At 37.8% G+C, this 22,747-nt stretch overlaps 2 protein-coding genes across 2 annotated transcripts; both read right to left on the bottom strand.

The window, feature by feature from the left end:
* Nucleotides 1–9,090: 9,090 nt before the first annotated feature.
* On the bottom strand, nucleotides 9,091–10,930 carry LOC105391921 (cytochrome P450 6B4-like). The gene is given in 2 exon segments (NM_001309081.1): nucleotides 9,091–9,269; nucleotides 9,445–10,930. Coding segments are annotated over 2 exon segments (1,665 nt in total).
* Nucleotides 10,931–11,600: 670 nt separating this feature from the next.
* LOC119693068 (cytochrome P450 6B5) lies at nucleotides 11,601–13,653 on the bottom strand. Its single transcript, XM_038115367.2, has 2 exons — nucleotides 12,199–13,653; nucleotides 11,601–11,957 (listed from the first exon to the last, which is right to left on the bottom strand). Exons 1-2 carry the CDS (start codon nucleotides 13,574–13,576, stop codon nucleotides 11,779–11,781), a joined length of 1,557 nt encoding a protein of 518 aa, XP_037971295.2. The 5' UTR covers nucleotides 13,577–13,653; the 3' UTR covers nucleotides 11,601–11,778.
* Nucleotides 13,654–22,747: the final 9,094 nt, after the last annotated feature.

Below are 22,747 nucleotides of genomic sequence, written 5' to 3'. Positions count from 1 at the left end.
CCCATCACTGGGCACACCGGAGCTCGACTGCTGATGCAGCCATCCCTACCGGAACGATCCTCGGATCGCCCGGTTAAGCCTTCAGAGACGATGCGTCTCTGATTTCTAGCGCCTGATCAAAAAGTGGCTACTACTAGGGTGGTGTGGTCAGTGACCACATCCACCTGGATCCGGCTCGAAGGACCATGAAAAGGCTTGGTAGCCTTATGTTCGGATCGCTGGTAGTAGAAGCAATGTTTATTGGTGTATTACAAAGGGTTATTTACATGAAAGATAACTTAATACCGCGATGTAGTTTGCGGGATAGTGACATCTATGTAAATACGTAAATACTACTTGATAACTGAACATAAACAATCAATGGTAAAATAGTTCTATTTCTAACAATTTAGAAGAAAGACTCTGAATATTCTGATGTACCAATTTAAATTCATTCTTAAATGTCTTGTCCTTTAATAGTTTTGAGCCGAGAGAGCAGTGAACTGAATCAATCTTTATATCAACGCTATGATGCTCTCCCGTTGTCTGGGAATCTAATTTAAATCTACTGTACTATTACTATTATCAGTATTACTACTGACGGTGTCAATAGGGACACAAGTTTTCTTCGTTATAATGCTTATAACTGAGTTAATAAGATGAGCTACTTCTGTAGCTAGACGTCGTTTCTGATTTGAGGACAAAAATAAACTGGCCCAAGTCAATTTAAAATTATCTACGTACAAATTAGTATCAAAGAAATTGATACAGTCGGATTTACAACATGCATTGTACATTATTTTATTTAGGCTACATGTCATATAATTGCATTTGTCGGGCAGTGTGCATGAGTAAGGAAATGCACAAACAAATACATGTTTAGCAGGAAGGCCTTCTAATATAGCAAAACTTCTATGTATGTCAGACTTTGACACCCCTAAACTATTTCCCACCATAATAAATATAGTTGTTTTGTCAGTGTGTGACCTCTCTGAAATCAATTTAACTATTTGTCCGAATGTAAGTTCTGGGTAACAATAATTAACAACTTTTCCATTTACATGATTACCCAACATGTGCCCAAAATCCTTGCCAAGCCTATCGGAATATACAACTGTGCTGTAATCCTCGCTTGAACTGCTACTACTTGTAGTAAGCCTTGTCAAGGAAGTGGGTGCCATCTTAGGTAACTGCTTATTGCCTACTATTCTACTAGCTGCCTGAGCATAGGTGGGTTTCCTATGTAATTTCTTAGTGGAGGCCTGAAAAACATCTGCTGCCGCCGATGCGCTCTGGATGACCCCTGAGGATGGCGCGGCCGTCGGGAGGCTGGTGGTGGCCGCCAGGAGTCTGGTGGTGGCCCTCGGGAGGATGGTGGTGGTCCCCGAGAGTCCGGTGGTGGTCCTCGAGAGACCAGTGGTGAGTCCAGTGGTGGCCAACGGGATGCTGGTGGTGGCCGCCAGGAGTCTGGTGGTGGCCCTCGGGAGGATGGTAGTGGTCCCCGAGAGTCCGGTGGTGGTCCTCGAGAGACCAGTGGTGAGTTCAGTGGTGGCCAACGGGATGCTATTTGTGGCCTCCGAGGTGGTGGTGGTGGCCTCCGGAGATGCGGTAGAGGCTTCAGCAGGTGAAGACTTCTCCGGCAGCATCTCAACCCGAACTAAGCCCACACTTCTCAGCACCAGCAGCTGGTTTTCATACTCCACAGTTCTCTGGTCTAGGGCAGACTTCAATGTGGCCAGCCTAGACTGTAGCATAGCCATGTTGAACTCGCACTCTTGGTTGTTGTCTGCAAGTTTCTGGTTGTAGTCCGACATCTCTTCTTCATATTTATTCACCAGTAGTTGTAGTCTCACTCTATCCTTTTTCAATGGAAGGTGCGTCTTATGCTTTTTCAATGCTCGCTCAGACTTCCTAATATATTTATTTATTTTAATATATTTTTTAAGCCTGTTTGCACCTTTGATATTGATTGATTTTCTTGGAGTGGTGAGGTCTATTGTTGGCATAGGGGTGTGATGTAGGGTGACTAATTCATCGTACAATGCCATTGTCTTATTTGTTTCTTTGCTTGCATGTGCTTCATTTATTTGCTGGATTTCTGTGTGTGCTTCAGGCAGTTGATTCTCCAGGCTGCAGATCTTTGTCAAGGCAGCTTCATGTAAATCCTGACACTCTGTGTTTGATCTCAGTACAATCTCCAGCTCATCACATTTGCCTTGTAAGTCTTGGTATTGAATGTCCATTTCAGCGATGACATTCTTTAAGTCGGTGTTCTTTTTCAAAAGGGAATCGAATTCCTTTTCGTTGTCCGAGACGCCTTGAGATCCTCCAAAGCTGTCCTCAGCTGGATCTCCAGATCACGGCTCTGCACCTTCCGGGTCGTCATCCTCGACATGTCTGAAACCACCCGGGGTTACCCGTTAGTATGTTGATAGGTAGAATTGAGAGGATGCTTATCCAAGATATATACAAAATAACCCTCTTTAGGTATAACTTGATCAAACCAGATACCAATAGGTTATAATAATTAAAGTATATTGTAAGTCTATGTAAAAATGATCAAAAGGTAACTTATTTGTTAGTTATCATATACAATGTAGTCATGAACACAAAGTATGGGTGGGGAGGGAGTAATATGCTTAATATGTTACTTAATGAATAAGTATTCAGTGGTATTATTGACTTAGAATTATGTAAACTTTAAGCCAAAAAACAATCACTTGATCATTATTCAATGAAGTACTAATAGCAATTAAGTAGGTGGAGACTATGGTATAGTAAGAATAGGGAATAAGGGATACAAAAGCTAATAGAAAGTGAGTTCCTTTGAGTAGCCACTCGGGGATTACAGAATGTATAGGTTTACGTACACAGCTGAAATATTCTTCATTAGGTACCAATTTAAATACAATACAAGAATTACAAAGATATTGTACCCAATATAAAAAGCAATACCTATTACCTATTTACGAATATGTAAGTTTGTTTGAAGAGAAATTGATCAATCAATGGCATAGTGTATGAGTATAATGGTATAATGATGTCTGGACCAGATAGCAAATACAGCAATACATTTCACAAATATTTCAAATTTGACTGCTGAAAATTCAGCCCTTCATCAATTAATTGCACTCGAATTTCGCTAACATACCAGACGCTTACAATGCGCCGACTGGGCCCAATGGAGAACAAAGCCTGCTACACAAAGCTACTATCTGTCTGTTTCCAACTACGTTTCTATTCAATTTGCGATTTTCTATCTGTACTCGTTGGAATTTTTCATCGGTTTGTAATCCAGTGCAATCTGGATGCGGGCAATCTGATTCGGAGGTCGCGGTGTCCACACAAAAGGCTCGGGCACGGGCGCGGGCGGCTGGGTCGAACGCGCCGCCGCCGCCGCCGCCGCCGCCCGACAGTTTATATTTTTACGTAACCCTACCCCTGTGGGGCACGGCGTAATCCCGATTTACTAAATGCACTATCCGATAAAATATAGTAGCGGATGAGATATAAAAGTTAGGTACTTATATGTTTTTACACCAAAACTGGACACATTGGAGAACTAATGCTAACATAACATTATACCTAGGTACTTACATAGTTATAAGAGACGATCTTATTATTTTTACATAAATGTAAACTACTAAAAAGTATGGTATACTAACTTTATTTTATTTTATCCGAATATCTGTCTGTAGGGCGAGGATAAAACGCTCTCCCCACAAATAACAATAAAAAATTCGATCAAACAAACTCATCGCGATAATTTACTGAAAGTCAACTTACACAAAAATCCTCAGATTCGGCGGATGCTAATCTAATCTAATTTTAAATTAATCTCGAAGATGAAAAGCGAGCTCGAGGCTCGACGGGACCGAGATCAAATTGGGGTCTTTCGGCCGCATTTCTGAATTTCATTACTAAGGTCACTGATACGGCCGCGGGTTATATAGGAGCCTCCTAATACGCAAAAAAAAACCAATGACATCGGGTGAGACACAAAACATTCGATCCCATTTTTGTTACGCACAATCCTTATTAGCTAATGGTGGTCGTATAGAGTATAGGATTTATTTTGTTTGGACAGACAAACAGTAAGTGCTTAAATAAATTATACATGTACATACTTATGTAAAATTTTAAGCTAAACACTGATATGTCGCGTCACATGATATGTCACGAGCCGTATCGTCATTTTTTATGAGTACAATGCACTCAGGGTACACGTCTAGAGTCTAGATGTGCAGGTTTTCCTATACCGTTTAAAATTATACACCTGGAAAACTTGAATAAAACCTACATAGAAATGGTTGTAACATAAAGAAAATAAAAGCCCAATTTCGTTACGAGATCATTTACAGTCACCGTTACCGACCGGTATTTGCTTAGATCGCAAAATAAAACGAGTGCGCACTATAGGCCAGAGGTTTAGGCTGGCTGTACAATTAGAAATACGTAAATATGCTCACTCACAAAATGTAGTATTAGAATTTGTTTGCGGCGCCAAGGTAGCTGTAAGAAAACTACGAAATAAAAAAATCTAAAATTACCTATTTTCCTTAAAAAATTTCCTGTATTTTTCCGTTTTGAATTTGTGTCCGGATCGGATCCTAACTAAGATGCAAGTATGCGGTCGGCTTTATCCGAAAATTATTATGTGATAAATCTTAATGGGCGATCATAAGGACTGGGGTTGCAAAAGTGTTAGTTTACGAGGCCTCGTCGATATGGCCACAGAGCATAAACCACCAAATGTACGTATTTCATGGTGGTAGGTATTGCAATAGCTAATAAAAGGTTAATGGTGCTTCCGACCTCTCACCTCTGCTCTTCAATTAAAAAAACTGCTTTCGCCAATGTTAATGATATACTCACATACTTACAAGCTTTTGCATGCAGCCTTCGCTTGGGCAGAAATATGTGGCAGAAAACATGTTTATAAAAATTTTAGTTTTAGTCATTTCACTATCTTTACCAATAAAATGTTTCCTTAATAATCGAGAACAGAGAACAATGTTATATAAGTCGGTATAAGAAGTGATTCTGAAGGCACTAATTTTCAAAATTTAAGTTTTTATATTTATAAACATTAGCAGCTTATTGCAGCTCAGTAATTACCATGCTCCAGAAGTCCGAAGCTTTCTACTTTGACTATACATTATTTAAGTAAGTACTTACACTTGTTAATTGCCAATAGCTCGTTTAGATGTCCACTGATAGCAGCACTATAAAATTAAAAGGTTTTAAATGACCCATAGAGCCTTTACATGCCGCTCCGGCTGTTGGCATCTCGTAAAGTTATAAAAGCTGCATGCATTTTGGTTCATTTACCATTTTCACTCAAGCAGAGTTAATAGGTTTTTACGACACAGTAAATCGCATTATTAATTCAATATAAGTACAGTCTACCAGGCAAATATCTGGCTCCCCTTAATATATTTAGTAGATACTTGAAAGACCTGCCATCATCACCACACGACACATTATCAATTAACAATCCTTACATGAATTCAGTGGTGGTAACCCCACTGCAGTGTTTAATTTAACCATGAGTACGAGGCACGAAGTCGCATATAATTCTTGATTGGGATCCTATGTCCTGATGATGATAAAATAAAAAAATATACAGGGTTTTGCAAAAAGGGTAAACTAAGCCAAAACCTACATGTGCAACATGTTTTATCTAAGCCCGAAACTAAAATAAGAATTTCGAAATTCGCGACAGTTTTTTTTCCATAGAAACCTTTTTGGTCACGTGACTTTTTACTATGGAGAATGACTTTTTTTTTTCGCGAATATTGAAATTCTGATTTCAGTAATAATGTACCCTTTTTTAACACCTGTATATCATCGTAGACATTCAAGAGGTATAAATTTCGTCCAAAACGCAAACCGCTTCACTCCAGAGTGGAAAGCGAAACGTCTTGCGTTACACCTTTACGCCATTTGGAGAGCGGCCAAGGCATTGTTTTGAGAACATGGCCGAGATTTAACACATATTTCACACACGTTTACTCACACGATGCATCTTGGTGCTCAAGTAATTGCTAGCTGTGTGTCTGCTATAATGTAGCACAAATAATAATGAGATTGACAATTAAAGGACCCCATATCAGTTTAGTTAGGATTATAGAGCATGGCGGTACCCAATTTTGGCCTGCCTATTGAAAACTCTTCCATAAGGATACTTATCTAATAATTAGAACCTTACCAAAACCAGAAATACTAATGTCTATACATTGTAACAAGAGGTTGAGGCAACCGCACAAGTCCACCAAAGAGCCGTGTGCTCAAGTAACATTCAGTTTCCTCCCAATATCTGGTATACTTATTGTTCCGGTATTGGTGTTGCGTCGGCCCTCAGCAGTGTAAACATAAACAAGGGGGTGCGGGATCGTCTCTACTGTCCAGGGGGGTCACTCTATACGACGAAAAACGAAGTTGCTGCGCGAGCCATGACTCTATCTCGTATAAAACGTGTCGATTGTAAGACAGCTCTCGTTCGTTCGTTTTTCGGCAGTATAGAGTAGCCCCGTAGTAATTGATGACACGCCATAATTCATCGTTTGTGTGGACTCTCACGCTCGCAGATAAGGATGCGTGCCATGTTGGACCTAGCTCACAATTTCACCAACAAGAAACGTGGACATATATTAATACACTCACGTGCAAAGAAGCAGTTCCACTTACAAAATTCAGACTTCAAATGGCATTTTTTCAATAATTTAATAGTAAATATGAACAAAATATTAACGTTGTTGGTTGGTAATATTTTGATACACCATTAAATGAAATTAAATATTACAGAAGGCGTCATTAAGTTAGTTTTTTCCGTTTAGGAATAATTTGATGATTTTCTCAATGGAACCTTTTCATTGACCGTGAGTGTAATATAACTCATTCTTGCATTTGAATAATCTATCAGTAAACAAACGATGTTGTTTTTTAGAGTTTTAAAATCAGAGTGTTGTACAAGAAAAAGGATAAAGGTTGGTTGTGGTGATAGCCAGCAAAAGAGATGAGGTTTTTTTTAAATCAGAGTGTTTTACAAGAAACAAGGAAAGGTTGGTTGTGGTGATCAGACATCCAGCAAAAGTGATCAGTATCCAAACCAGAGCTTACACTTTCAAATGAACTAACTTGTGATAGATGCCACAAGAATACTCATATAGAGGTCTGCGTATATTTCCCCTGTGACTCTTGTGGTAAATTTAATCACAGCTAAGTTTATTATCCAAGCGTATTAGCCAGTTTTACACAATGTACCTAACTATGTAGAGGTATATACTCTCTAGAAGGATTTACAAATGATAGATAATTATACCCGTAATTAAGCTTTAAATTACATGGCGGGTTTATTAGAATTTACTAAATCATAATATAAGTTTGCAAGGGTAAGATTTCCAGCAGCTAATTTGAACAGTTTAAAATAAAATGTTCTTGCTTCTGTTAGAATTTAATTGAATTTGAAAATAAATAATGCTGCTGTTTTGTGATAATGGTGTGCCTAATAGCTGATAATCGTAATGAATTGAATATTATCATATCATTATTATGTGCATAATTGTTGATGTTACTTATGTACATTTTCGCTGATAGTGTGGCAATGTAACGTAATGGTTTTCTTTATATAAGGCAATTGTTGAAATTATCCACTTATAGGAAATACTCGTAGTAAAGGAATTTACCTAAGTTACCTATGACTCATAGCCTACTTATTTATTTATATGGCTATTTTGATCCCTTTCAGACTGTACGCCACGGAACGGTAATGCTAGCACCATTTTCAATTCCACAGATGCAAAGTAAGTAGTAAGTCCTGAAGTGAAGACCTAGAAGCTGACATTGTTCAAAAGCCCTTGCAGGGTTAACCCCGCGTAAAGTTGCTAGGCATTTGCCATCTGCTGCACAGAACGCTAATGCAGCGTGCATTTTTAATTCGCGTCAAGAGGCCCCAGGCAGCGGGGATCCCGCGGCCTGCCGCCGCCATCTTGAATTAGCTGCACTCAGAACTAAACGATATCCTTCTATTTTCAAATAACAAGAATTTGAGTTTTGATTGATGGACCTTGTGTTGTGTAGCAAATTGCTAATTGGTCATTCCAAATCCTAAATAGTCATAGTAAAAGATTGCAAGTACTTATGGTAAAGTAAGTACTTAAGTACTATCACCGATTTTAAATTAGCCCCTATTTTAAAGGTCTCTAGGTTGGCTCTAATGAGTTTTTACAATCTTTCTCTTAAGAAACTCATCTTAGCAACGTACCTAATAATGAAAGGCTCAGCATATTTGTTTATTTTTCCTTGAGTTAGCAAACTCAACAAACAACGCGGTTTAGGTATCAAAAGTTTCCCAGGTGTAAACAGGAGCCAACAAGTAAGTAGCCAGGCGCTCTGCATCCAGGTGGGTTACTCTAGTTTCACAAAAACAAACGAACGAGAGCTGTATGTTTGTGTTTGTGAGTTTAATGTACCGACATAGAGTCGTGGTTATAAATGAGCCCAACTTTAATCTAACTTACCACTTTTGAGCGAACCTGGAATATTTTTTAAGGTTTACGATTATGAAAACAATGTTGCTTGGCAACAACATGGCAACTGTTTCAACCAAAGTTTAAAACTGTAAACGTAAATGCTAAAATATAAAAGTTTGTTGGGGTATCTTGATACCTACAGTGCAATTCTAGAAATAGTTGATTATCCTTTGAATTTGAAACTGGGTCGTAACAACAGTATCAAAAAGCGCCCAATTCCGAGTCAGACACGAGCGTGATCGGTTCCATACTATTTATGCATAATACTAGTAGTTACTTATTGTTTTTGAGAGAATGAGAACTACGGGTATAAAAATTACAATATTAAATTTTATAAAATTAATCAATGGGGTCCTGGGTTAACGAAAAAATGCCTAAATCTAGAATACTTACAGAAAAAATCGTATTGCAATAATAGTAGTCAGTTTTATACAATAGGAATAATATTTATATGAACGAGAATACTGAATAATTAACCACCGTGCAAACAAAACTCACAGAAAATTGATTAAGCACTTTTATTATTCATGGAACAAACCAAATACACTAAATAAATAATGAACGTACACAAACAAAACTAATTAAATGTACTATTTCGAGATATGAATTTCAAGTGTAATGCTTTTTTAGGCTGGGTCGGCATGGACCTTGGTTCAAATTGCACTTCGGTTGGAGCTCCTGTTGGTAACTCCAGCCGATATTTTGTGAAAATTGACACCAAACCTGCCATCATCTGCATTTTTCCAAACCTGGAACCTGTAAATTAAGACATAGTTTGGTTAAGCACTACCTACATGTGATTAGCAAGTGTTATTGATTTTCTTCTGAAAAAGGCTCATTAAAGTCTTATAAGGAAAATTCATTAATATTTTATATAAATTCCTGTGTGGGTATTTCAGTAACTGATTGTGAATGATGGCACTACACTTACCTATACAAAGTCTTGGCCCTTTACCAAACGGCATGAAGACGTAATCTGATACAGTGTGCTTCTGTTCGGGTGAGAATCGATCAGGATTGAATACATGTGGGTCTTTGAAATGCTTCGGGTTTCTGTGCATGTGCAATACAGGAATATGAACTCTAACGCCTCGATCCACTTGCACTCCGTTCGGAAACCTGTAACTTTTGAAAACTTCCCTTGTCACTACTTGCAATGAGGGGTACAGGCGTAACGTTTCTTGGATACATTGGTACAAGTATGGTAACTCAGTAATGCAGGTGTAGTTCAATCCACCCTGCTTGGTTGCGTTGTACTGGTCTATCTCATCCAATACACGTTGCTGAATTTCCGGATTCTTGGCTAGCTCGAACAGCACAAACGACATAGTCGTAGCTGAAGTCTCAAATCCTGCAGCAAATATTGATACCACTTGAGTCACAAGTAACACGTCATCTATTTTCATCTTAATTTTCTCTGGTGCTGAATTCTTGAGCAAGTTGTGTATGCTGTCCCCAGTAATATATTCTTCTTTCTGGAGTTTCGCGACGAAATCAATTAAATCGTGTCGATTCTGACGTTCATCTTCTCGTTCTTGCAGTTGTTTTTTTACTACCGACAGGAAAAAGTCGGTTATATCATTTGGGAACATCTTGAAACCGAGCCCATAAAATATATTTGGCCAAACAGCTCTAAAAACTGTTTGTATTCCTCTGTAAGTAGACGTGGAGAAAATCATTCGTCCAACATGCACAAAAGGGTGGTTACTGGGAGTGGTGCTCAGAGCGGTGGGGTCAATCCCAAGAGTGCTGGAGCAGATACAGTCCAGAGTGTATCGCATCATGAGGGAGCTCACATCTAAATCTTTACTCACTTGAGTTTCTGTCTCCAGGAGTTTATCAAGTGACTTACAATGATTGGCTATTAAAGGAAACATTCTTTTTATGTTTGTAGATGTAAAAAATGGCGACAGATTCTTTCTGAACAGATTCCACCAATTTCCGTTGGCAAAAAATATATTTCTGGATAAAGTTTCTTTGTGAATGTAATCTGAAACTTCTCTGCCGTTGAAGTAGTAGAAATCTGTCGTCGTGACGAGTTTGATGTACTCGGGGTCTTGCACGACCAGCACGGGCTCAGTCCCGTAGAAGGCGCCGATCAGAGGTTCTTCAGGCCACTTCTGGCAAATGCTTTGAACAGTTTCTCCAAGTGTCTTCTTTTGGAAGATGTATGCACTGTAGTTACCAACAAACGGCACTGGACTTAAATACTTCACATTTCTGACTTTCCAATAGTTAAATTTGCGCTGTGATAAATAATAAATAACTACTATTATGACCATAATAGTAAAATATACGTCCAACATTTTAACTAATATAATGTTGCTACTCAAAATTCTTAGGGACTCAATGAAGTCCGCCGTGTTACAAATGTAGTAATAGTAGTTTAATTTTTGTTGTCGTGTTTTTATTGGCATTTAATGTGTTAAAAACCGATAAAGTGCAAGTCCAGCTCACATAGAAAAGGCTCCGTACCTACGTAGGAATATTTGACTTGAAGTTCATGTAAATAATTATAATAATTATGTACCGTGTCATTTAAATATTTATAGTGTATTAAATATTAAAATGTATGGATCCTGACAATCTATAGCTAGAAATTTACCCCCTTATTCATAGAGAAGTTACAAAACGTTTTAACTAATAAACTGTTTTGTCCCTCTCCGACAAAGAACAATTTGTTCTTCGACAGAGAGGGACAAAACAGTTTATTAGTTAAAACGTCTTGTAACTTTTCTATGAATAAGGGGGTTAGACTCTAAACAGCGGTCTTTTTAAAATAGGTACTTGTACTTGTCGAGCTCATCTTGCGTAAGATAAATGCAAAAATCTAAATTAAAATTTACTACCTACCACTTCCTGTTCTTATGTTTGTACTCACTTTTGATTTCCCGTGTAACCCTATAACAAATTATGATTTACTCCATTCATGAGTTATGTTTTTATTTTTCAATGTTTATTTGCTTTCTCAGTGACGATGATAATATTTATTCCGTGTGTTGCAGGAAAAACATATTATTTCCATGTTATTTTTATACGCCATTATTTTTGTGATATTTTTATAAGCTGAATAAATAAATAGAAAAATTGTGTCATAAATATTTTTTACTATATTACTTTATACCACTCACGCGCAGTTTACACATCTCAATGTTCTCAATTGGTTTAACACATAGGTATTTAAAAAATAATAGTAAACTTTATTTTATATTATATATCTAGCTGTATAGATACACACAAGTAGATACTTAAGCTACTCGTATATCTATTCCATCTTGTTATGTCTAAAAATCAATTTCAAATGAACTCCAGTTTTGGTCTGAGTGGACATAGACCTCGGTTCGAACTCCACAAGTCCGGAGACTCCACCCGGCAATTCAATACGGTACTTCTTGAAAATGGCCACCAAACCCGCCATCATTTGCATTCGAGCAAATTTTGACCCTGAAATGAAGATAAACATTATTATTATTATTTAATTTGGTATGTTAGAAACTAACCTTAGTTTTTTTTTGGTTGCGTGACTACAATGTACGTATGGGGAGTTCGTATTTTTTTTCCACTAACGTAGTTTTAATTGACGTGGTCCTATCCTTTCAGTGTAATATACCGCTTTTGCAATATTATGTAAGTAATTTATAACTTCGTTTAAAAGACTATTACATTTAATGATCACAAAACTTACCTATACAAAATCTTGGTCCTTTACCAAATGGCATATAGGTGAAGGGGAGAATCATTTGCTTCTTTTCGGGTGAGAATCGATCAGGATCAAAAACATCCGGATCTTTAAAATATTTAGGGTTTCTGTGAATGTGGAACACAGGAATATGAACTCTGAGACCACGATCAACTCGGACTCCGTTTGGAAATGTGTACCCTTCGAATACTTCTCTAGTGACTGCCAGCAACACGGGGTACAGTCGTAGCGTTTCTTGAATGCATTGGTCAAGGTAAGGCAAGTCTTTGGTACAGTCAAAATCAATATTACCATTATTGTCATTATTGTATTTGTCAACTTCATTCAAAACACGCTGTTGTATGTCTGGATGTTTAGCCAGCTCAAATAGCACCATCGTCATAGTAGTAGCTGAAGTTTCAAATCCAGCAGCAAATATTGATATCAGTTGAGGTACAATTATCTCATCGTCAACCTTCATATGAATCTTTTCATTATTGGTGGAACTTTTGTACTTTTTGATACTCTCCCCGGTAATGTAGTTTTCTTTTTTCAGAGCAGCCACAAAATCTATAAGATCGTGCCGCTGCGATTGCTTGCCTTCTCTTTCATGTATCTGTTTGGATACAATAGCCATAAAAAAGTTTGTAATATGGAGTGGAAATATTTTGAAACCGAGAGCGTAAAAAATACTTGGCCAGATAGCTCTGAAAACAGTTTGTATTCCCCTGGAAATCGTATTTAAGAAAATCATGTGGCCGACTTTTATAAATGGATGATCACTATCAGTGGAACTCAAAGCTTTGGGATCCATTCCCAGAGAGCAGGAGCAGATGCAGTCCAACGTGTACCTCATCATGAGGTGCCTCGCGTCCAGTAGATCACCTGTTCTAGTTTCCGACTCCAACAGCTGCTCTAGAGACTTCGAATGCTCCTTTATCAAAGGAAACATATTCTTCATATTGCCCAGAGAAAAAAACGGTGCAAGATTTTTCCTGAATAAATTCCAGTTGTCGCCGTAAGTGAAAAATAAATTTCTGGTCAGAATTTCCTTATGTATGTGATCGGAAACTTCTCTGCCGTTGAAGTAGTAGAAATCTGTCGTCGTGACGAGTTTGATGTACTCGGGGTCTTGCACGATCAGCACGGGCTCAGTCCCGTAGAAGGCGCCGATCAGAGGTTCTTCAGGCATTTTTTGGCAAATATTTCGTACAGTTTCTCCTATCGTTTTCTTTTGGAAGATGTATGCACTATAGTTACCAACAAATGGTATTGGTGTTAAATATTTCACATGTCTTCTCTTCCAGTAGTTACTTTTCCGCTCGAACCAGTAATAAATTAGGAGCAAAATAATAATAAAACAACAAAAACTGGGACTCAGCATCGTGTGAATACTGCTAATTATGAAACTAAACTAAGTTTGACGAGTAATCTAGCTAAGGTTATCCACACATTTACAATTTATTATTGAATGTTTATCAGACGATTATTTTAGAGATCCTGAAGTAAAATTGACTTCACCATCGTTCTTTCTTCGTGACTAAATTAGCAGTATACGTTTGATAATATCCCTATCATTTTCCTTTGCCATACTAGCATGTCATGTTTTAGAGTTCTGTACCAAAAAACATAAAAATAAGATCAAAAATATTATATTACCTACTGAGATTCCGCCCACTACCAGAAACAGTCCAAAATTTTCTAAATTTATGACTTTATGAATTAACTAATAAAAAAAATATAGGTATTTTTGCAAATTTTGTGGGTATTATTAACAAGAATTAATAATTCGGAACACTTCGTGTGCTGGTGGTCTTGAATATTTTATTGTTGAGACAGATGAACAAATATTTTAATACCATTTCATTCCGTGCCTCTCAGCTAAATAATAATACTTAAAGTAAGTCATTTTGTTTACTTTAATGTGATCAGCATATTGCATCTATCCTAATCCTAACTAATCCTAACTAACTGTGTCTGTCTGTCTGTCTGTCTGTCTGTCTGTTACTCTTTCACGCCAAAACTACTCAACGGATTTGAATGAAATTTGGTATACATATAGTCTAGACCTTGAGAAAGAACATAGGCTACTTTTTATCCCGGAATTCCCATGGGAAAAACTTTTTAAGGCGAAGCGAAGCTCGCGGGAACAGCTAGTTTTATATAAATAATACCAACGTAAGGGGCCTTAGAACCTCATAATTGGGAAATTTAGATTTTAACAGTTTTTATTTAATTTAAAAACATTCAATTATGTAAATATACAATTACTTTATAGGTAGTCATGGTCACTTACATGGAACATGAAGTGACAGATAACATAATTAATTAAAATACGTATTTGATAAAACATAGCATTTTACGCTGTATAACTTTGGTATAGTGACTTTTTAATTTGTAGAGTTTTTTTTTACATAGGATTTGGAAAAGTTGAAGAGAAAATCCCTTTTCGGCTTACTGTACCACTTTAGCAACACCCTGTATAAGAACGGAGTACGTTGGAGCTTCTTGTACCCCGGGGCGTGGGTCAACAAAGATAATTCCTCGCCAATAAATAGAGAAGCGCTGGCTAATTACCTGCGCCTGTTCAGAGCTGATACGGCTATAAAAATCTGAGAGAATTGGGCCACTCCAACTTGGCCACCATGTTAACATTCTACGCTACTTCAGGAAAAGACAAAAAATATTTTTCAAAAAGTTTGTTGTAAAGTTTTCCTGCTAAGTATGATTTAAATAATAATATGGTTCATACCAGAGTGAAATATGGACTGTACCTTGTTCTAAATTGTTGCCAAAGTGGGAAGCCGAATGGCGATGACTTGGGGCCAGATTTTTTATCCGTTCTTAACTCAACCATTGGTCAAAAATCGCAACCATTACTTAAAAACTAACAAAACTCGTAGGTAGCTGTCATGCCTGAAACGTGACTTTGATTAATGGCTGAGTTAACTAGGGATCAATTCTGATCTCACAACGATAATCGGCTAGCTAAGTACCTATATGTTTTTGTCTAGAAGAAAAACAAATCTAATATTTCAAGTATCATATCCTTCCACGTAGCTCCTATTATCTGCGGGTGAGTTGGGAACAGGCCACGACTCCCGACGCTGTCACAAGCAGGCTCATAACTCATAATAAAGCGTGATAGAGAATTAAATACAAATTAACGCACGCATGAGATCGGACACCAGATAACTGAAGCACTGAAAGAGACCAGGAAATATTGCAGGAGATGCTACTGACAGCTTCATAGGGATGAAAATGTATTACTTATCACATACACAATAAGTACTACTATGACATCATCATCATAGCGTGAAAGGTGGTGGGATGCCAAATAAGTAATGACCGGTGGGGTAAACGGTGGGGTAAACGTGTTTTTGACTGGACTACCAACTGCTGGTAAGTGGAGCGTGGGACGCCCTCCACTCGCTGGACTGATGCCTTTAGACAAGTAGATGGTAGTGGCTGGATGAGGACGGCCGAGGACAGAGAGATGTGGCGCTCCTTGAGAGAGGCCTATACAAACAGTGGATGATTCCCGGCTGGGGCAGATATTTGTTTAAAGACAGATATTTGTACTCGGGTCTTGGGTGTTGATATTCATATTTAATATGTATCTATCTATGTATTTGTGTAGATATATCAGCTGTCCTATACCCATAACACAGGCTCTGCCTAGCTTGGGATCGGATGGCCGTGTGTGAGATGTCCCCACATAAAAGAAAAAAAGAAAAGAATGATTACATGCCGATGATGTTTGCTTTTTTTTTACTCGCCAGAATTCCCATCTAACCGACTCTATCTATCCGATAAATTATTCATATCCTGTGTTCCTGTTAAATTTGTATGTATACTTCTAGTACACAACACACACAACACAACACTTCAGTGTCATGCAGTAAATCTGCGTCTAACACCTCAAAGTAAATTATTCATTCATTCATGAATATTGTATCAAACGTTTTGATGTATTCCCACGAGTGTTACGGGATTAATTGACATGACACATTATTTATACCGACACCACGCCAGATGAACCGAACAACAATTTGTGAACTTGTTATGAGAAGTTTATAGTACCTACATAGAGAAAACTGTCTGTAAGTATTGGTTTTGACAACCGGTTGATGTAGTTGTTTGTGATCCAGATTGCTATGCCGAAGGGCCCGCTTCAGTCCTCGGCCGGGGCAGATAGGTATTTGTTACACAAATTATTTATAATCGGATCTTGGTTAGAGGTGCAGTGGGGGGTAGCTTTGTGAAGTAGGTCAGTCTTGCAAATAAACTAGTTGAGTGCACATCGTATGTATTTTATTTATCACATTAATGTAGTAAAGTTGAGATATCACTCACAAAAATCTGCCTGTATTTAAACAAATGTCTGTATAATAATGGAACGTGTTGACAGACATAAAAAATCGGAAAAAGTTAATTATCTGAATCAAATTTCAACGCTGCAAGATGGATGGATGGCAACTGTTAAACGATTTGTTAGTTTAAATCATGGATGTAAATAGTGGTACAGGGATAGTCCGTTCGTTTGTTTACATCGGCTTGATTGCCTCTATCCAACTGTACTAGGGAGATCCCTGTAGCTTACAAAAAACTATGCTTTGGAGTAACTGCGGCGCACAGCTCTCGTTCGATTGCTTTTTGTAAAGGTGAAGTAACCTTCCTGTGTCCGGCTCTCGCTTTATACATGTATATTTTTTCTATTATTTCACGAGTACCTGTCTACAATTTTATTGCCTTGCTATCTGGCTACTGGTTTGTAACCAATTTACTCTAAAAGATTAACCCCCGAATTAACCAATGAACAGTTACTCATAAAACCCCCTTGTTCATAAAAAAGGTACTGGACGCTTTAGCTATTGAACTGTTTTGACACTCTCTGACAGAGAAAAATTTGTTCTTTGACAGAGAGGGACAAAACAGTGCAATAGCTAAAGCGTCCAGTAAGTTTTTTTTTATGAATAAGGGGGTTAGTTTACAAGAGGCCTGCAAGGGCTGCAAGCGTCATCGCGATTCTCGAATTTTCACCTTTTGTTGTGTTTGTGTTCGATGTTTAGCGCTGTTAAATGCCTTATAAAATCTATCAAATTACCATTAAACACCCGTTAAACATTTTTGTGTTAACAAAGTTCGTGTTTATTAATATCTATTATACGTATTGTTTATTGTTTTCGTAATGACACCATGACCACTTCATAATATTTACTTTACGCATGAATTAAAAAAAATATTAACAACATTTGACTAAAATAACATGGAGTCAAAGGATACGCCCTTCAGAACGTTTTGTCAAAAGAAAATGGCACCCGCGCGTTGGCCCTAATTTCATACAAATTATGTCAGATTTATGAGGTTTTAGGGCCAACGCGATGGTGTCATTTGCTAGAGCGGTTGGGCCTGTCCTTACGCTAGTAATATATAAGTCAATGCATGGAGTAATAACTATTTTTCATAATATTTATTTAACGTATGTTGGTTTTGTCTGAACATCATTTTGCCCTTTATGATTTTTACCTGGGGCTTTAGAGCATAGCACCCATAATTATTATTAAACTCTCTGTTTTTAATATTAATTTCTTATATCCACATACTAGTGATATTATTATATTGCACTGAAGTTATTTAATTTGTGAGTAGTAACTTTAGTAATTACTAATAATTTTAAGTACCTTAGTACAGAATTTCAGAATATCTCTTCAGTGAGTTGTTTGCGTGTGTGTGTGTATATGTGTGTGTTTATGTGTGTGTGCATGTGTGTGTTTTGTGTGTGTGGTCGCCCGCCCAGACTGCGTCACTCGCTTGGCCGATGTCTGAAAGCTGAATAAAGCCACGCACTCACTACACGGAGGGTAAATATTTAAAAACTACCTTTTGAATGATTTTGATTCTATCACGTCCAAAATACTGAATTAGACGGTCACCACAACCCATCACGTCCCCACTGCTGGGGCACGGGTCCCCATCCTATGAAGGAAGAGTTTCAGGCCTAGTCTACCTCGCAGGATCAGTGTGGATGAGTGGACCTCTACTTGTTATTATTATTATTTATTTTACTTTTGAAAAATCTGCCTTAGGGCCGAAACTGAGTTAGGCGCGTGCGTACGCGCGCGCTCCTGCCGCGTATTATTTTTGTATGACACGCGCCTTACTCAGTTTCGGCCCTTAAGACTACATAATATTTTATTTTATAGGTATACTCACATTCACACACATGGTACATTGTTTTTAAATAGATAAATGAAATTAAATGAAATGAACTGCTGCTATTTATTAATTTTACTATGTGTAAAATTAATAAATATAGCACAGAAAATTCGTATGGAATACCTGTTACGTGTGTAAGATATACCTACATAAAACTGACTTTCTACTCTACTTTGGTAAGGTAATTTTTGTAAGTTTGAACCTGGCCTTAGTTTCTGCGATTAATAACCGCTAGCAAAAAAGAGGAAGTACCGACACGACAGTTGTAATGAACGATGGCGGCGCGCATGTGTCCTGCGCGCGCGCACGCCCTATTTACTTAGGAAATTGATCTGCACTTTCAGCAGATTGGGTTACGCCGCCTACCGCGTTTTAAGATCTACATTTGAAATAATAGTAAATAACAGGGATCTTTTTAAAGTGTATTAAACCGCTTTGGCTGTTTTTGGAACTGGAGTTTTGGAACCAGTTCCATAAAAGTAATTATCGTATTCCATGGGCCGTGTGTGGAACTGAAGTAAAGGAATTATAAACCGACCAATTCCCGACCGTTTATTTCCCGAATTCATAGAGCTTATTTCACTTTACGTTGTGAATATACGAATTTTGAGTTTATGACTGAAAAAAAAAAGATTCATCTGGTATTTTTAAACATTTTCTCTAAACTATAGGTAATTTTACGGTATATGAACTTGGGATAATAATACTCGTATATTGGGTATTTTTGGTAACCATAGATAAAACCCACATAAACATAGAAGCGAGCCTCCCATCTCACCATCACCACTCCCCACCCACCCCCTGAGGGTTAAAACGCGTGATGAATAAGACTGCATCGCGAGCAGTTTAAAACTACATTCTGCCAAGTGTTCGGCAAAAATGGGGTCGGCCTAGAGCAAGCTTGTTAATTTTAGTGGGGGAATGGGGGCGACGAGTTGCCGGCGGCTTACACTAGTCTACGGTTAGGCCCGCCGCACACTAGCGACGTCTTCCTGCGACCTGGTTGCACCGAGAAAACTGTGCATAGAAGCTTGGGGTACTTTTAAGCTTGTGTTACAGTAAGTATTACAATCACTATATTTTCAGGTACTTACTTAGTCTTTGAAATAAGGGGAGTGGGTGTCCCCTATGACCAAATAGAGGTGCATTATAAGTTTTACTAATGTATCTATAATTTGTCTCTTTTGTTTGTTGGGAGCCTTGATTATTTTAATGAAATATGGTTAGTAAAATGCTGGAACAAGGTTTATGTAAAACATGAGACTACAGTAGTAATGAGGTTTTCATTTTGGTTATTCCATTAAACATACAATAATAGAAATCCATTGCACCTAAACCACCTTTTTAATGTCATGGTTATAGCATTTTACTACATAAAATCGCACAACAAACTTACCGATCTGCGGCTAGCCTATACAGATACGATGGTAGTTTTAAGTGGGACGCATAATACTGAGGAGTTAAGTTCGACGTACATCTTATACGATCAATACGTTCTCTGAAACAAGTCGTGTTTATCGATAGCTTGATGGTGATTTGTTGAAATACATGCTCCTACCTCGTTTCATACTTGTTTGTCTTGTGTAACTTATGTTTTGAGGTTGAAAGTTTAAGATATATTAAGGACCCTTATAGAAAATGATTTCAAATATTATGTTGAAGTCAAGTAAATGTGTAGATAGAAGTAAGTGCCTATATAAATTAAATCTATTAGAGCTAATGAGTTAATAAGGTACAAGATTTTTAAAAACCTACTTACAAAATATTACTATATTTTGTAAGTAGGTATTTTATTAAGATCACTAAAGTAATATTCAATGAAGCCAAAATTTCCACATTTTTACTTAGAAAATGAGTTCAAATAGGAATATTTAAAAATACTTACTTCATATTCAGTAAAATATTTAGCCAAATGGTTGACTGCCTCTGGCACGTGACTTCTAAATGTGGGTGGAAAGATCCAAATTATTTGTTACAAAGTTAAGGGTACTTTTTCTTTAGTTGGGTAGGTACTAAGCCTAAGTTCTTTGCTTGTGTAGGTTACTCATGAATTTTCAGTGGTGATTAGCCTGCTTCATCATAAAAATAACAAAGTAGTGGAACTTATACTTTCTACTTATATATATTGTTAGGTATAATTTATGAAATTTTGTAACTCTTTCATGGGAAAACAAAACGGCTGAAACCAATTTTATGAAATTGCACATGTAGTAAGGCACCCTCGATTAATACATAGGCTACTTTTTATCTCGGATACCAACAGAAAAAACCTTTTGAACCTCGCGGGAAGAGCTAGTGTATAGTGTGTACAGGCAGAAAAAAAAGTGCTAAACCCTAGCGCAAATTCTTTGAGTCACTGACAAGTGGTATGTGATAAACATGAAAAATAATTAACCTCAGAGATGGTCCAATCTTAGGATTAAACTGATTTCTGACTGGAGTGGCATACGTATCTCTTTTGCTAACTGGACATATACATACATACGTGGGACATTAAGACACGTAGGTATGTTATACCGACTCGCAGCCGTGGAGGCACGTCTCAGAATCAAGGCTCACCGGGGTGCATTCAACACAGTTGTCTGAGCCGCTTCCTGCCCGTGAAAGGATGTGTTATCCCCTTTTCAGGTACTTACATAATGTAGAAGTTGGCTCTATTTTTAGTTCCGACGGAAAATTAGCGATGTTATTAATTTATCGTGACGTCTTCTGTCTGTGGTAAAATAGCTCCCAAAAGGCTGAACGTATTTTTACGTAACGTAACCATGTTTCATGAAAATCGGTTTAGCAGTTCAAAACTTATGATTTAACGTTGGTTAGGTTTATTACCACTTTACAGTTTTTTGTATAATTTAAGTTATGGATATGGTTTAAAGATAAACAAATACAGCAGTTGTTGTTGTAGCTATGATAGGATATTTTTAATTCAGTGGCGGCGATTATAGCTTGACAACTTCGTGCGCGACCCTCCTTGCGGGGTGAAAGAAGTGGCGGGGGCGAGGTAGCACGACATTTTTGAACACATAGTACACACGGAGAAAAGTGTGCCCGGATAAATCTCGCGATGACTTGTCACTATTTGTGACGTAATGTAAGAAGGAAATTATGTTGTCAATAAATAGGTTCTTAAAACTTGTTTTATTATTTATTCATTTAAAGTACTGTTGGCAGTTGAGGACAGACTAATAGGCAGCGTATTTGTATTTATTTATGTTAAAGTATTTTATGTTATCCATGTCACGTTGTCGTCGTCATCGTCATCTTCATCATCTTATTCATTTAGTCTGTCGTGTAATAGGCTTACTCATTAGACTCAGGGCTGATTCGACACACGGTTATACAGAAAATCCCCGAAGATTATATAGTTTTGTAATGCGATTTAATCTATTTGCGAAATTATACGATTTGTGGTTTTTGACGTTATTTTATTGGCGAATCATAGATAACAATAATATGATTGTAAAAATTAAAAGGATAAATGTTTCAAAGATTGTGGAAGTTCTGGCCTCAACACAGATCTTGAGACTAATGGTCTCAGGATCAGTGGTCTCATGTGCGTCGCACTCAAATTATGACAGATTCTACATCACATGTGGCCGCCTCGGCTGCGCGGCCGAGACTGCCATAATAATGACGTGCAGTGCACGCGTTGCCCTTCCCCGCTACACCACCCGCTACCCGCTGTCACCTTGGTTACCTCGTCCCTCCCGCGTCTTTCACCCCGCAAGGAGGGTCGCGCACGAAGTTGTCGAGCTATAATTCAGTCTTGACATACACATCCGCGCCAGTGCGGCCCAGCCCGGCACAGTCATTGAAAAACGTGACTTTTCGCCAAATGAAATCTACCTGTATTTTTAGCAGATCGTAGACTTTATTTTACCGAATATCGGATATTTCATAATACAATTTGGTGTGAAATTGTCGCTTTTACGGACGCGGGAAACGCCATGCTACCATCTATAGAGAGATACGAGTACAGTCGTCGATGGATATCCATTAGCTGATATTTTCTTTGTGCGCGAGTGTCCGGGGTGGGTAAACATTGGTGCGCCAAGCGCTTTTGTACTCGACAGTTTATCTATTCAATAGGTTTTGTCCAATTTATTCATTAATCTGGCCTTTAGCAGCGCCGGCCGAATGGGTATTGTGAAAGTGCGATGTTTGCTCCGTTTTATTAGCTTGAATAGCGTGTTACATTTTTATGGCTGAAGATTGTAAAATTTTACTCTTTTAGAATGTTTTAGGTTAGTGTTATGTTATCTTTACTCGGTTTGATCGATATTAGATAAAACCTCTTTGGCTCTTAGCTTTCATTAAAAAAATGGTAAAGCCTTTC

The sequence above is a fragment of the Plutella xylostella genome, chromosome 8 (assembly GCF_932276165.1).
Source record: "Plutella xylostella chromosome 8, ilPluXylo3.1, whole genome shotgun sequence".
Lineage (NCBI taxonomy): Eukaryota > Metazoa > Arthropoda > Insecta > Lepidoptera > Plutellidae > Plutella > Plutella xylostella.
The sequence above is the reverse complement of the archived record's forward strand: the minus strand, read 5'-3'. Positions and strand labels throughout refer to the sequence as shown.

Coding starts and splice junctions, on each gene's coding strand:
- LOC119693068 (XM_038115367.2), bottom strand. CDS start 13,576: ATGCTGAGTCCCAGTTTTTGTTGTTTTATTATTATTTTGCTCCTAATT. Junction 11,958..12,198: donor AGGACCAAGATTTTGTATAG/GTAAGTTTTGTG, acceptor TCTTCATTTCAG/GGTCAAAATTTGCTCGAATG.